The sequence below is a fragment of the Oncorhynchus clarkii genome, chromosome 11, assembly GCF_045791955.1.
Source record: "Oncorhynchus clarkii lewisi isolate Uvic-CL-2024 chromosome 11, UVic_Ocla_1.0, whole genome shotgun sequence".
NCBI lineage: Eukaryota > Metazoa > Chordata > Actinopteri > Salmoniformes > Salmonidae > Oncorhynchus > Oncorhynchus clarkii.
The window spans coordinates 3,523,942-3,538,177 of record NC_092157.1 but is presented as its reverse complement, the minus strand read 5'-3'; the positions used below and the strand labels follow the sequence as shown (position 1 = coordinate 3,538,177).

Genomic DNA, 14,236 nt, shown 5'->3' with positions numbered 1-14,236 from the left:
GGGTGAAATTCCACAGTGTGCCATCACAGCAGCAAGATTTGTGACCTGTTGCCACGAGAAAAGGGCAACCAGTGAAGAACACACACCATTGTAAATACAACCCATATTTATGCTTATTTATTTTATCTTGTGTCCTTTAACCATTTGTACATTGTTAAAACACTGTATATATATATATAATATGACATTTGTAATGTCTTTACTGTTTTGAAACCTCTGTATGTGTAATGTTTACTGTTAATTTTTGTTGTTTTTCACTTTATATATTCACTTTGTATGTTGTCTACCTCACTTGCTTTGGCAATGTTAACACATGTTTCCCATGCCAATAAAGCCCTTGAATTGAATTGAATTGAGAGAGAGAGAGAGAGAGACAGAGAGAGAGACAGAGAGAGACAGAGAGAGAGAGAGAGACAGAGAGAGACAGAGAGAGAGAGAGAGAGAGAGAGAGAGAGAGAGAGAGAGCGAGAGAGAGAGAGAGAGAGAGAGAGAGAGAGAGAGAGAGAGAGAGAGAGAGAGAGAGAGACAGAGAGAGAGAGAGAGAGAGAGAGAGAGAGAGAGAGAGAGGGAGGGAGACAGGGAGGGAGGAAGGGAGACCACCAAGTGCATGCAGGTTAAAACAAAAAAAAGATTGTGACACACACACACACGCACACACACACACACACACACACACACACAAAGCAAAGTAAAACAGGTTGAATAATACATCAAAGTAATTGGGCTGTGGTGGGTTTGGGTCGTTTCTGCTGAAAGCTGATTCGATTCACTTAGGAGAGGAGAGAGTATCACACTCTTTAATAGTTCATGTTTATTGGCAGGACAATGTTTCAGCATGCACTCGTTTCTTTGAGGACATCGGTGGGGGTGAGAGTAGGGTCACTATAGGGCAGCCGGGTTACCTTTGGCAGTGTTCCTGAAGTAGACTATTGAAAGGTTGGTTAAGGACACACTGAATGGACCTCTACTCTGGAAGCCCTGAGGACACACTGAATGGACCTCTACTCTGGTAGCCCTGAGGACACACTGAATAGACCTCTACTCTGGAAGCCCTGAGGACACACTGAATAGACCTCTACTCTGGTAGCCCTGAGGACACACTGAATAGACCTCTACTCTGGTAGCCCTGAGGACACACTGAATAGACCTCTACTCTGGTAGCCCTGAGGACACACTGAATAGACCTCTACTCTGGTAGCCCTGAGGACACACTGAATGGACCTCTACTCTGGAAGCCCTGAGGACACACTGATTAGACCTCTACTCTGGTAGCCCTGAGGACACACTGAATGGACCTCTACTCTGGAAGCCCTGAGGACACACTGAATGGACCTCTACTCTGGTAGCCCTGAGGACACACTGAATAGACCTCTACTCTGGTAGCCCTGAGGACACACTGAATAGACCTCTACTCTGGAAGCCCTGAGGACACACTGAATAGACCTCTACTCTGGTAGCCCTGAGGACACACTGAATAGACCTCTACTCTGGTAGCCCTGAGGACACACTGAATAGACCTCTACTCTGGTAGCCCTGAGGACACACTGAATAGACCTCTACTCTGGTAGCCCTGAGGACACACTGAATAGACCTCTACTCTGGTAGCCCTGAGGACACACTGAATGGACCTCTACTCTGGAAGCCCTGAGGACACACTGAATAGACCTCTACTCTGGAAGCCCTGAGGACACACTGATTAGACCTCTACTCTGGTAGCCCTGAGGACACAATCTGGATTAAACTATACTCTGGAAGCCCTGAGGACACAATCTGGATTAAACTCTACTCTGGTAGCCCTGAGGACACACTGAATAGACCTCTACTCTGGAAGCTCTGAGGACACAATCTGGATTAAACTCTACTCTGGTAGCCCTGGGGACACAATCTGGATTAAACTCTACTCTGGTAGCCCTGAGGACACAATCTGCATTAAACTCTACTCTGGTAGCCCTGAGGACACAATCTGGATTAAACTCTACTCTGCTAGCCCTGAGGACACAATCTGGATTAAACTCTACTATGGTAGCCCTGAGGACACAATCTGGATTAAACTCTACTCTGGTAGCCCTGAGGACACAATCTGGATTAAACTCTACTCTGCTAGCCCTGAAGACACAATCTGGATTAAACTCTACTCTGGTAGCCCTGAGGACACAATCTGGAATAAACTCTACTCTGGTAGCCCTGAGGACACAATCTGGATTAAACTCTACTCTGCTAGCCCTGAGGACACACTGAATAGACCTCTACTCTGGTAGCCCTGAGGACACAATATGGATTAAACTCTACTCTGGTAGCCCTGAGGACACAATCTGGATTAAACTCTACTCTGGTAGCCCTGAGGACACAATCTGGATTAGGGGGAAGGAGGAGGAAGGAGGTAAACATACAACACTAGGGGCAGTTAGATTTTTCGTGTGTCCACGTGTGTGTGTTTCTCCATGTGTGTCCATGTGCCTGTGTGAGTGTAAGTGTGTGTCCGTGCCCATAGTTACCTGAGGTGGTCGTTCAGGTATGGGTTCATTGCGGAGGGCTTGCAGGGCCTTCGTGGCGGCGTTGTGACGGGCTGCCTGGCGAGTCCGGCCCTCTCCAATAAACTCATTAGTGCCCACAGACAACTGGACATAGAAGATCTTTGGAACTGGGTAGTGGTACCTGGGATGGAAGTAGAGAGAGGTGGGGGGGGGTAGAGAGAGAGGGAGAGAGAGCGAGAGGGATAGAGAGTGAGGGGGGGAGTAGAGAGAGAGGGAGAGGGAGAGAGGGGTAGAGAGACCGAGAGAGGTGGGGGGAGAGAGCGAAAGAGAGAGAGAGAGAGAGATAGAGAGAGAAAGAGAGAGAGAGGGAAAGAGAGAGACCGAGAGAGGTGGGGAGAGAGGGGGAGTAGAGAGAGAGGGGGAGAGAGGGGAAGTAGAGAGAGAGAGAAAGAGAGAGAGAAAAAAGGCCTTTGATTGTTCTGGGGCTTTAGTGAAACCTGGTAGACTACAGCAGTCAGTCTGTAAAGCCTGGAAGAGACAAGAGTGATTTTGCTGATAGCAGCCATTTCATAGAATGATCTAGTGTGCCTAATGACTGGGACATGTACTTGTTATCCTAAACTTAGTTGAATGCACTGACTGTTCAGTAAGTTACTAAGGATCAATGGTAGAAAGCTCCTTCCTTGTTGTCGTAAAATAATGCTGCTCAGCCATTGGCTCTCAGGTAAACGAAAAAGGGTTGAGAAAACCAGATTAATTGAATTACACCTGTAAACACATGACAAACTAGAAAAAGAAGAGCACATCTGTATGGAAACCGAGGTTGGGGTCAAACCCATTTCAATTCCAAAGGTAAACCAAATTCCAAGAGAATTGGAATTTCCAGTGTAGTTCCTGAATCGATAGGGAATGTAAATGTAATTGATCCCAACCCCGAGAGAGAGAGGGAGGGGTTGGGGTCTCTCAAAATGGCGGCGGAAGAAATGGCAGCAGTTTTACGGGCGCCCAACCGATGGGGGGGGGGGGGGGGGGGGGGGGGGTTCGCGTTATTTGTAACTTAGACGAAGCGCTTCTGGATATCAGGACAGAGATCACTCACCTTGGAGTAGACAAACAGCTTCTGGATATCAGGACAGAGATCACTCACCTCGGATTAGACAAAGAGCTTCTGGATATCAGGACAGAGATCACTCACCTTGGAGTAGACAAAGAGCTTCTGGATATCAGGACAGAGATCGCTCACCTCGGATTAGACAAAGATTTTTTCTACAACAAGGACGACGCACAAGACTTTCTCCAAACACCCGACAGTGCCGACATCCACGTTAACTGCAAGAGGAAACGACGCAGGTACAGAGGACAAAGAGCTGGGTGCCTGGTCAGGAGAAGGCGACAGGGAAAGCTGCCGTTACCGTCAATATTACTCGCCAAAGTGTAATCATTGGACAATAAACTAGACGAGGTACGATCACAAATATCCTACCAACGGAACATCAAAAAACTGTAATATCCTATGCTTCACGGAATCGTGGCTGAATGATGACATGGATATTCAGCTAGCGGGATACAGGCTGCACAGCCGCGAGCTGCCCAGTGACACGAGCCTACCAGACGAGCTAAATCACTTCTATGCTCGCTTCGAGGCAAGCAACACTGAGGCATGCATGAGAGCATTAGCTGTTCCGGATGACTGTGTGATCACGCTCTCCTTAGCCGACGTGAGTAAGACCTTCAAACAGGTCAACATTCACAAGGCTGCGGGGCCAGACGGATTACCAGGACCTGTACTCCGAGCATGTGCTGACCAACTAGAAATTGTCTTCACTGACATTTTCAACCTCTCCCTGTCTGAGTCTGTAATACCAACATGTTTCAAGCAGACCACCATAGTCCCTGTGCCCAAGAACAGAAAGGCAACGACGAGACAGCCTATAGGGAGGAAGTCAGAGACCTGGCTGGGTGGAGCCAGAATAACAACCTCTCCCTCAACGTAACCAAGACTAAGGAGATGATTGTGGACTACAGGAAAAGGAGCACCGAGCACGTCCCCATTCACTTCGACTGGGCTGTAGTGGAGCAGGTCGAGAGCTTGGTGTCCACATCAACAACAAACTAGAATGGTCCAAACACACCAAGACAGTCGTGAAGAGGACACGACAAAGCCTATTCCTCAGGAAACTAAAAAGATTTGGCATGGGTCCTGAGATCCTCAAAAGGTTCTACAGCTGCAACATCGAGAGCATCCTGACCGGTTGCATCACCTGGTACGGCAATTGCACGGTCTCTGACCGCAAGGCACTACAGAGGGTAGTGTGTACGGCCCAGTACATCACAGGGGCAAAGCTGCCTGCCACCCAGGACCTCTATACCAGGCGGTGTCAGAGGAAGGCCCTAAAAATGGATTGTTCTCTCTACTACCATATGGCGAGCGGTACCGGAGTGCCAAGTCTAGAGCAGAAAGCATTACACGGGAAATACAAAGCAGAAAGTATTCCTACCCAATAAAACAAGAATGAAAATTATTCCTAACAAATAAAATCATTACAATAATTATGAAAATGATTCTTACCCAATCAAATCATAATATTATAATAATAATGAATAGTATTCTTACCCAGCATAATGTGGGCGGAGAAAACAGAACATAAATCATAAGCAAGCACACACACCCATCCACCCACCCACCCACACACACACACACACGTAACCAACCAACCACCCACCCACCCACCCACCCAACAATCCACCCACCCACCCACCCAACCAACCATCCATCCATCCACCCACCCAAACGTAACCAACCACCCACCCACAGTTCAAAGTAAACGGGATTGGTTCCTGCACTGAGTCACAGTTCAAAGTAAACGGGATTAGTTCCTGCACTGAGTCACAGTTCAAAGTAAACGGGATTGGTTCCTGCACTGAGTCACAGTTCAAAGTAAACGGGATTAGTTCCTGCACTGAGTCACAGTTCAAAGTGGATGGGATTGGTTCCTGCACTGAGTCACAGTTCAAAGTGGACGGGATTGGTTCCTGCACTGAGTCACAGTTCAAAGTGAACGGGATTGGTTCCTCCACTGAGACACAGTTCAAAGTGAACGGGATTGGTTCCTGCACTGAGTCACAGTTCAAAGTAAACGGGATTGGTTCATGCACTGAGTCACAGTTCAAAGTAAACAGGATTAGTTCCTGCACTGAGTCACAGTTCAAAGTGGACGGGATTGGTTCCTGCACTGAGTCACAGTTCAAAGTAAACGGGATTGGTTCCTGCACTGAGTCACAGTTCAAAGTGGATGGGATTGGTTCCTGCACTGAGTCACCGTTCAAAGTGGACGGGATTGGTTCCTGCACTGAGTCACAGTTCAAAGTGGATGGGATTGGTTCCTGCAATGAGTCACAGTTCAAAGTGGACGGGATTGATTCCTGCACTGAGTCACAGTTCAAAGTGGACGGGATTGGTTCCTGCACTGAGTCACAGTTCAAAGTAAACGGGATTGGTTCCTGCACTGAGTCACAGTTCAAAGTGGATGGGATTGGTTCCTGCACTGAGTCACAGTTCAAAGTGGACGGGATTGGTTCCTGCACTGAGTCACAGTTCAAAGTGGACGGGATTGGTTCCTGCACTGAGTCACAGTTCAAAGTGGACGGGATTGGTTGAACGGGATTGGTTCCTCCACTGAGTCACAGTTCAAAGTAAACGGGATTGGTTCCTCCACTGAGTCATAGTTCAAAGTGGATGGGATTGGTTCCTCCACTGAGTCACAGTTCAATGTGGACGGGATTGGTTCCTCCACTGAATCACAGTTCAAAGTGGGCGGGATTGGTTCCTGCCCTGAGTCACAGTTCAAAGTGGATGGGATTAGTTCCTGCACTGAGTCACAGTTCAAAGTGGACGGGATTGGTTCCTGCACTGTGTCACAGTTCAAAGTGAACGGGATTGGTTCCTCCACTGAGTCACAGTTCAAAGTGAACCGGATTGGTTCCTCCACTGAGTCACAGTTCAAAGTGAACGGGATTGGTTCCTCCACTGAGTCACAGTTCAAAGTGGATGGGATTGGTTCCTCCACTGAGTCACAGTTCAATGTGGACGGGATTGGTTCCTCCACTGAATCACAGTTCAAAGTGGGCGGGATTGGTTCCTGCACTGAGTCACAGTTCAAAGTGGACGGGATTGGTTCCTGCACTGATTCACAGTTCAAAGTGGATGGGATTGGTTCCTGCACTGAGTCACAGTTCAAAGTGGACGGGATTGATTCCTGCACTGAGTCACAGTTCAAAGTGGACGGGATTGGTTCCTGCACTGAGTCACAGTTCAAAGTAAACGGGATTGGTTCCTGCACTGAGTCACAGTTCAAAGTGGATGGGATTGGTTCCTGCACTGAGTCACAGTTCAAAGTGGACGGGATTGGTTCCTGCACTGAGTCACAGTTCAAAGTGGACGGGATTGGTTCCTGCACTGAGTCACAGTTCAAAGTGGACGGGATTGGTTGAACGGGATTGGTTCCTCCACTGAGTCACAGTTCAAAGTAAACGGGATTGGTTCCTCCACTGAGTCATAGTTCAAAGTGGATGGGATTGGTTCCTCCACTGAGTCACAGTTCAATGTGGACGGGATTGGTTCCTCCACTGAATCACAGTTCAAAGTGGGCGGGATTGGTTCCTGCCCTGAGTCACAGTTCAAAGTGGATGGGATTAGTTCCTGCACTGAGTCACAGTTCAAAGTGGACGGGATTGGTTCCTGCACTGTGTCACAGTTCAAAGTGAACGGGATTGGTTCTTCCACTGAGTCACAGTTCAAAGTGAACGGGATTGGTTCCTCCACTGAGTCACAGTTCAAAGTGAACGGGATTGGTTACTCCACTGAGTCACAGTTCAAAGTGTATGGGATTGGTTCCTCCACTGAGTCACAGTTCAATGTGGACGGGATTGGTTCCTCCACTGAATCACAGTTCAAAGTGAACGGGATTGGTTCCTGCACTGTGTCACAGTTCAAAGTGAACGGGATTGGTTCCTCCACTGAGTCACAGTTCAAAGTGAACCGGATTGGTTCCTCCACTGAGTCACAGTTCAAAGTGAACGGGATTGGTTCCTCCACTGAGTCACAGTTCAAAGTGGACGGGATTGGTTCCTGCACTGAGTCACAGTTCAAAGTGAACGGGATTGGTTCCTCCACTGAGACACAGTTCAAAGTGAACGGGATTGGTTCCTGCACTGAGTCACAGTTCAAAGTAAACGGGATTGGTTCATGCACTGAGTCACAGTTCAAAGTAAACAGGATTAGTTCCTGCACTGAGTCACAGTTCAAAGTGGACGGGATTGGTTCCTGCACTGAGTCACCGTTCAAAGTGAACGGGATTGGTTCCTCCACTGAGTCACAGTTCAAAGTGAACCGGATTGGTTCCTCCACTGAGTCACAGTTCAAAGTGAACGGGATTGGTTCCACCACTGAGTCACAGTTCAAAGTGTATGGGATTGGTTCCTCCACTGAGTCACAGTTCAATGTGGACGGGATTGGTTCCTCCACTGAATCACAGTTCAAAGTGGGCGGGATTGGTTCCTGCACTGAGTCACAGTTCAAAGTGGACGGGATTGGTTCCTGCACTGATTCACAGTTCAAAGTGGATGGGATTGGTTCCTGCACTGAGTCACAGTTCAAAGTGGACGGGATTGGTTCCTGCACTGAGTCACAGTTCAAAGTAAACGGGATTGGTTCCTCCACTGAGTCACAGTTCAAAGTGAACGGGATTGGTTCCTCCACTGAGTCACAGTTCAAAGTAAACGGGATTGGTTCCTGCACTGAGTCACAGTTCAAAGTGGATGGGATTGGTTCCTGCACTGAGTCACAGTTCAAAGTGGACGGGATTGGTTCCTGCACTGAGTCACAGTTCAAAGTGGACGGGATTGGTTCCTGCACTGAGTCACAGTTCAAAGTGGACGGGATTGGTTGAACGGGATTGGTTCCTCCACTGAGTCACAGTTCAAAGTAAACGGGATTGGTTCCTCCACTGAGTCATAGTTCAAAGTGGATGGGATTGGTTCCTCCACTGAGTCACAGTTCAATGTGGACGGGATTGGTTCCTCCACTGAATCACAGTTCAAAGTGGGCGGGATTGGTTCCTGCCCTGAGTCACAGTTCAAAGTGGATGGGATTAGTTCCTGCACTGAGTCACAGTTCAAAGTGGACGGGATTGGTTCCTGCACTGTGTCACAGTTCAAAGTGAACGGGATTGGTTCTTCCACTGAGTCACAGTTCAAAGTGAACGGGATTGGTTCCTCCACTGAGTCACAGTTCAAAGTGAACGGGATTGGTTACTCCACTGAGTCACAGTTCAAAGTGTATGGGATTGGTTCCTCCACTGAGTCACAGTTCAATGTGGACGGGATTGGTTCCTCCACTGAATCACAGTTCAAAGTGGGCGGGATTGGTTCCTGCACTGAGTCACAGTTCAAAGTGGACGGGATTGGTTCCTGCACTGAGTCACACTTCAAAGTGGACGGGATTGGTTCCTGCACTGAGTCACAGTTCAAAGTGGACGGGATTGGTTCCTGCACTGAGTCACAGTTCAAAGTGGACGGGATTGGTTGAACGGGATTGGTTCCTCCACTGAGTCACAGTTCAAAGTAAACGGGATTGGTTCCTCCACTGAGTCATAGTTCAAAGTGGATGGGATTGGTTCCTCCACTGAGTCACAGTTCAAAGTGAACGGGATTGGTTTCTCCACTGAGTCACAGTTCAAAGTGAACAGGATTGGTTCCTCCACTGAGTCACAGTTCAAAGTGGACGGGATTGGTTCCTCTACTGAATCACAGTTCAAAGTGGGCGGGATTGGTTCCTGCCCTGAGTCACAGTCCAAAGTGAACGGGATTGGTTCCTCCACTGAGTCACAGTTCAATGTGGACGGAATTGGTTCCTCCACTGAATCACAGTTCAAAGTTGGCGGGATTGGTTCCTGCCCTGAGTCACAGTTCAAAGTAGATGGGATTAGTTCCTGCACTGAGTCAGAGTTCAAAGTGGACGGGATTGGTTCCTGCACTGTGTCACAGTTCAAAGTGAACGGGATTGGTTTCTCCACTGAGTCACAGTTCAAAGTGAACAGGATTGGTTCCTCCACTGAGTCACAGTTCAAAGTGGACGGGATTGGTTCCTCTACTGAATCACAGTTCAAAGTGGGCGGGATTGGTTCCTGCCCTGAGTCACAGTCCAAAGTGAACGGGATTGGTTCCTCCACTGAGTCACAGTTCAATGTGGACGGAATTGGTTCCTCCACTGAATCACAGTTCAAAGTTGGCGGGATTGGTTCCTGCCCTGAGTCACAGTTCAAAGTAGATGGGATTAGTTCCTGCACTGAGTCACAGTTCAAAGTGGACGGGATTGGTTCCTGCACTGTGTCACAGTTCAAAGTGAACGGGATTGGTTCCTCCACTGAGTCACAGTTGAAAGTGAACGGGATTGGTTCCTCCACTGAGTCACAGTTCAAAGTGAACGGGATTGGTTCCTCCACTGAGTCACAGTTCAAAGTGTATGGGATTGGTTCCTCAACTGAGTCACAGTTCAAAATGAACGGGATTAGTTCCTGCACTGAGTCACAGTTCAAAGTGAACGGGATTGGTTCCTCCACTGAGTCACAGTTCAAAGTGAACGGGATTGGTTCCTCCACTGAGTCACAGTTCAAAGTGAACGGGATTGGTTCCTCCACTGAGTCACAGTTCAAAGTGGGCGGGATTGGTTCCTGCCCTGAGTCACAGTTCAAAGTGAACGGGATTGGTTCATCCACTGAGTCACAGTTCAATGTGGACGGGATTGGTTCCTCCACTGAGTCACAGTTCAAAGTGGGCGGAATTGGTTCCTCCACTGAATCACAGTTCAATGTGGACGGGATTGGTTCCTCCACTGAGTCACAGTTCAAAGTGGACGGGATTGGTTCCTCCACTGAGTCACAGTTCAAAGTGGGCGGGATTGGTTCCTGCCCTGAGTCACAGTTCAAAGTGAACGGGATTGGTTCCTGCACTGAGTCACAGTTCAAAGTGGACGGGATTGGTTGAACGGGATTGGTTCCTCCACTGAGTCACAGTTCAAAGTAAACGGGATTGGTTCCTCCACTGAGTCATAGTTCAAAGTGGATGGGATTGGTTCCTCCACTGAGTCACAGTTCAATGTGGACGGGATTGGTTCCTCCACTGAATCACAGTTCAAAGTGGGCGGGATTGGTTCCTGCCCTGAGTCACAGTTCAAAGTGGATGGGATTAGTTCCTGCACTGAGTCACAGTTCAAAGTGGACGGGATTGGTTCCTGCACTGTGTCACAGTTCAAAGTGAACGGGATTGGTTCCTCCACTGAGTCACAGTTCAAAGTGAACCGGATTGGTTCCTCCACTGAGTCACAGTTCAAAGTGAACGGGATTGGTTCCTCCACTGAGTCACAGTTCAAAGTGTATGGGATTGGTTCCTCCACTGAGTCACAGTTCAATGTGGACGGGATTGGTTCCTCCACTGAATCACAGTTCAAAGTGGGCGGGATTGGTTCCTGCACTGAGTCACAGTTCAAAGTGGACGGGATTGGTTCCTGCACTGAGTCACACTTCAAAGTGGACGGGATTGGTTCCTGCACTGAGTCACAGTTCAAAGTGGACAGGATTGGTTCCTGCACTGAGTCACAGTTCAAAGTGGACGGGATTGGTTGAACGGGATTGGTTCCTCCACTGAGTCACAGTTCAAAGTAAACGGGATTGGTTCCTCCACTGAGTCATAGTTCAAAGTGGATGGGATTGGTTCCTCCACTGAGTCACAGTTCAAAGTGAACGGGATTGGTTTCTCCACTGAGTCACAGTTCAAAGTGAACAGGATTGGTTCCTCCACTGAGTCACAGTTCAAAGTGGACGGGATTGGTTCCTCTACTGAATCACAGTTTAAAGTGGGCGGGATTGGTTCCTGCCCTGAGTCACAGTCCAAAGTGAACGGGATTGGTTCCTCCACTGAGTCACAGTTCAATGTGGACGGAATTGGTTCCTCCACTGAATCACAGTTCAAAGTTGGCGGGATTGGTTCCTGCCCTGAGTCACAGTTCAAAGTAGATGGGATTAGTTCCTGCACTGAGTCACAGTTCAAAGTGGACGGGATTGGTTCCTGCACTGTGTCACAGTTCAAAGTGAACGGGATTGGTTCCTCCACTGAGTCACAGTTGAAAGTGAACGGGATTGGTTCCTCCACTGAGTCACAGTTCAAAGTGAACGGGATTGGTTCCTCCACTGAGTCACAGTTCAAAGTGTATGGGATTGGTTCCTCAACTGAGTCACAGTTCAAAATGAACGGGATTAGTTCCTGCACTGAGTCACAGTTCAAAGTGAACGGGATTGGTTCCTCCACTGAGTCACAGTTCAAAGTGAACGGGATTGGTTCCTCCACTGAGTCACAGTTCAAAGTGAACGGGATTGGTTCCTCCACTGAGTCACAGTTCAAAGTGGGCGGGATTGGTTCCTGCCCTGAGTCACAGTTCAATGTGGACGGGATTGGTTCCTCCACTGAGTCACAGTTCAAAGTAGGCGGAATTGGTTCCTCCACTGAATCACAGTTCAATGTGGACGGGATTGGTTCCTCCACTGAGTCACAGTTCAAAGTGGACGGGATTGGTTCCTCCACTGAGTCACAGTTCAAAGTGGGCGGGATTGGTTCCTGCCCTGAGTCACAGTTCAAAGTGAACGGGATTGGTTCCTGCACTGAGTCACAGTTCAAAGTGGACGGGATTGGTTGAACGGGATTGGTTCCTCCACTGAGTCACAGTTCAAAGTAAACGGGATTGGTTCCTCCACTGAGTCATAGTTCAAAGTGGATGGGATTGGTTCCTCCACTGAGTCACAGTTCAATGTGGACGGGATTGGTTCCTCCACTGAATCACAGTTCAAAGTGAACGGGATTGGTTCCTCCACTGAGTCACAGTTCAAAGTGAACCGGATTGGTTCCTCCACTGAGTCACAGTTCAAAGTGAACGGGATTGGTTCCTCCACTGAGTCACAGTTCAAAGTGTATGGGATTGGTTCCTCCACTGAGTCACAGTTCAATGTGGACGGGATTGGTTCCTCCACTGAATCACAGTTCAAAGTGGGCGGGATTGGTTCCTGCACTGAGTCACAGTTCAAAGTGGACGGGATTGGTTCCTGCACTGAGTCACAGTTCAAAGTGGACGGGATTGGTTCCTGCACTGATTCACAGTTCAAAGCTGATGGGATTGGTTCCTGCACTGAGTCACAGTTCAAAGTGGACGGGATTGGTTCCTGCACTGAGTCACAGTTCAAAGTGGATGGGATTGGTTCCTGCACTGAGTCACAGTTCAAAGTGGACGGGATTGATTCCTGCACTGAGTCACAGTTCAAAGTGGACGGGATTGGTTCCTGCACTGAGTCACAGTTCAAAGTAAACGGGATTGGTTCCTGCACTGAGTCACAGTTCAAAGTGGATGGGATTGGTTCCTGCACTGAGTCAAAGTGGACGGGATTGGTTCCTGCACTGATTCACAGTTCAAAGCTGATGGGATTGGTTCCTGCACTGAGTCACAGTTCAAAGTGGACGGGATTGGTTCCTGCACTGAGTCACAGTTCAAAGTGGATGGGATTGGTTCCTGTCACCTCCACTGAGTCACAGTTCAAAGTGTATGGGATTGGTTCCTCCACTGAGTCACAGTTCAATGTGGACGGGATTGGTTCCTCCACTGAATCACAGTTCAAAGTGGGCGGGATTGGTTCCTGCACTGAGTCACACAAAGTGGACGGGATTGGTTCCTGCACTGAGTCACAGTTCAAAGTGGACGGGATTGGTTCCTGCACTGATTCACAGTTCAAAGCTGATGGGATTGGTTCCTGCACTGAGTCACAGTTCAAAGTGGACGGGAACGGGATTGGTTCCTTGGTTCCTGCACTGAGTTCTGAGTCACAGTTCAAAGTGGACGGGATTGATTCCTGCACTGAGTCACAGTTCAACGGGAAAGTGTCACAGTTCAAAGTGGATGGGATTGTCACAGTTCCTGCACTGAGTCACAGTTCAAAGTGGACGGGATTGGTTCCTGCACTGAGTCACAGTTCAAAGTGGACGGGTTTGGTTCCTGCACTGAGTCACAGTTCAAAGTGGACGGGATTGGTTGAACGGGATTGGTTCCTCCACTGAGTCACAGTTCAAAGTAAACGGGATTGGTTCCTCCACTGAGTCATAGTTCAAAGTGGATGGGATTGGTTCCTCCACTGAGTCACAGTTCAATGTGGACGGGATTGGTTCCTCCACTGAATCACAGTTCAAAGTGGGCGGGATTGGTTCCTGCCCTGAGTCACAGTTCAAAGTGGATGGGATTAGTTCCTGCACTGAGTCACAGTTCAAAGTGGACGGGATTGGTTCCTGCACTGTGTCACAGTTCAAAGTGAACGGGATTGGTTCCTCCACTGAGTCACAGTTCAAAGTGAACGGGATTGGTTCCTCCACTGAGTCACAGTTCAAAGTGAACGGGATTGGTTCCTCCACTGAGTCACAGTTCAAAGTGTATGGGATTGGTTCCTCCACTGAGTCACAGTTCAATGTGGACGGGATTGGTTCCTCCACTGAATCACAGTTCAAAGTGGGCGGGATTGGTTCCTGCACTGAGTCACAGTTCAAAGTGGACGGGATTGGTTCCTGCACTGAGTCACACTTCAAAGTGGACGGGATTGGTTCCTGCACTGAGTCACAGTTCAAAGTGGACGGGATTGGTTCCTGCACTGAGTCACAGTTCAAAGTGGACGGGA

General features: G+C 48.6%; 1 protein-coding gene across 2 annotated transcripts in view; it reads right to left on the bottom strand.

The window, feature by feature from the left end:
- LOC139420128 (staufen double-stranded RNA binding protein 2) overlaps positions 1–14,236 on the bottom strand; it is a 349,406-nt gene that overhangs the window by 267,506 nt on the left and 67,664 nt on the right. For both annotated transcript variants that reach the window (XM_071169872.1, XM_071169871.1), the window contains exon 6: positions 2,496–2,655. In XM_071169872.1, the coding sequence (XP_071025973.1) occupies positions 2,496–2,655 (160 nt within the window). The remainder of the gene's footprint in view (positions 1–2,495; positions 2,656–14,236) is intronic.